Below are 2068 nucleotides of genomic sequence, written 5' to 3'. Positions count from 1 at the left end.
GTTTGAAAGTTTTTCGTTAATACTGCCTCATGCGACGGCTTCAGAGTTTGTTAAAACTCAGAGATGGTTTTAAAAGAGATTAAAGAGAGCTCAGCGACGTCTTGAGGGAAAAATAGAGAACGTAGAGAACAAAAACAAAAGTAAAAGAAAAAAAAAAAGCAACGGAAAAAAAAAGAAAAAGAAAGAAAAAAAAAAAAAAAAGAAAGAGCTGAAGATGAAGATGAAGAATTTCTTAAGCCTTGAATATGGGCGCTGCGAAAAATTTCTATATAGCATACTGTGCTTATGCTATGCCTATCTAACAATACATTAACTCTCTGAATATATTTTGTTGTTTGGGATCCAATGCACAAGTATAAGCCACCTGTTGAATAATTTAACTCCATGTAGGAATACACGTTTGTATATATATACATATGGGATATATATATATATATATATATATATATATATGGGAAAAAGTATGAAAAAGCATTGTGGCCGCATTAATAGTCCAATGTTAATCGTGGTCAATTCAGTTGATTTAAAGCTTTCGGGGGCAAAACATCGTTAGGTATTTATGATCGGTAAAAGGTTTCACTGAAAAAAGAAAAATCGTTACTAAATGATCTAAAAATAAATGCGCTCGAGAGAAGAAGTTTAAAAAAAAAAAAAAAAAAAAAAAAGTAAAAGAAAAGAAAACAAGAACCATTTTTATTTATTTACTCACATATATACATATATATATATATAGGTATATATATATACCTTTTTTTTTTTTTTGTAAGGTGCACCAAAGAAATTCCTACTGAAAGTTCAGTAATAAAGAAAATAAGCAATAAACAAAATAAATAAAGAATTAAAAGAAATTGTTCATCAATTTATGAGAATAGAGGTATAAAAAAAAAAAAGAAAAAAAGAAAACAAGAAAATTCTTAAATATATATACAAAATTGTATGAAAATACTGAAAAACATGAAAAACCACTAAATACTAAATACGAGTTCGTTTTAAAGATGACAAGTCTCCTCCAGGAAAAATATGCAACAAATAAAACTTGATTTGAAGCAATAAATATATATATATGTATACATATACATAAATATATATATATATGTATATGCTGATATATGTCAACCTATTAAATGTGTAGCAAGCAGTGTATCTATGTGTGGGGGTCTCTCGGATAGCGTGTATCTAACTACCATTGCCATTTAAAAAAGTTACCGTTAGTTCTAATTTTTTTTTTCGTGGCGCGGCCTTAATAGCCAAAAAACGAAATCTATCAATATTGAATGAAATTCAAAACATATATACATTTACAAGCACGCATGCATATATGTATTCAAGTATGTGTGTTTACATGTGTATATATATATATATATATATATATACGTATGTATGTACGTATTTGTAGATAATTATGAATGTACGCGCTTATGCGCATAAGTATTGACTTGTACTTTTTGTTGATGACTTAAGGCATGTTTAGAGCCATTATTGTCATCGGCTAACTGTTCGTTGTTCGATTTTAATTCAGGGGGAAATTCTTTCGCTACTCTGCTTTAAGAAAGTATTACAATATATGTAGCGTATAACGTTGCGTTTATGTATGGATGGATGTGTATGTGTGTGTATGTGTGCGTGTGTGCGTGTGTATGCGTATATGTGGGTATATGTGCCCGTAAAAAGCATTCTATTAAGTTTTTGTTTACAGAATAATAGTCTTGTGTATACCGAGCACGAACTTTTTTAATGCTTTTTGTGTTTAATTTTTATTTAAAAAAAAATATATATATGTGTATATATTTTTTTTTTAACATTTTTGTTCAGTTGACATACTTTACGTTTAAAAATATCGTTAAGATTCTTAAGGCAATCGGATGTGTATATGTATCGCTGGACTTATACTCTCATGTATGAAATGTATGCATTATATGTCTGTAAATAGATTATTGTTTTTTTTTTTTTTTTTTTTTTTTCACCTACTGGTTCCAAATTCGGTATAATGCAAAATTATTTTTCTTTCTCTTTTATTTATTTATTTATTTATTTATTTTTGTTGTTATCATAGTAATGGAAAAGCAAA

The 2068-nt window shown here is 27.9% G+C and overlaps 1 protein-coding gene across 1 annotated transcript in view; it reads left to right on the top strand.

Moving 5' to 3' along the window:
* Positions 1–714: 714 nt before the first annotated feature.
* LOC119632631 (protein masquerade) overlaps positions 715–2068 on the top strand; it is a 45042-nt gene continuing 43688 nt past the window's right edge. Inside the window, exon 1 of the mRNA XM_038025624.1 lies at positions 715–874. Coding sequence (XP_037881552.1) covers positions 863–874 — 12 coding nt within the window. The 5' untranslated portion in view covers positions 715–862. The remainder of the gene's footprint in view (positions 875–2068) is intronic.

The sequence above is a fragment of the Glossina fuscipes genome, unplaced genomic scaffold (genome assembly GCF_014805625.2).
Source record: "Glossina fuscipes isolate IAEA_lab_2018 unplaced genomic scaffold, Yale_Gfus_2 1, whole genome shotgun sequence".
NCBI lineage: Eukaryota > Metazoa > Arthropoda > Insecta > Diptera > Glossinidae > Glossina > Glossina fuscipes.
Note: the sequence above shows the minus strand (reverse complement) of the source record. Positions and strands in the feature narration are given on the sequence as shown.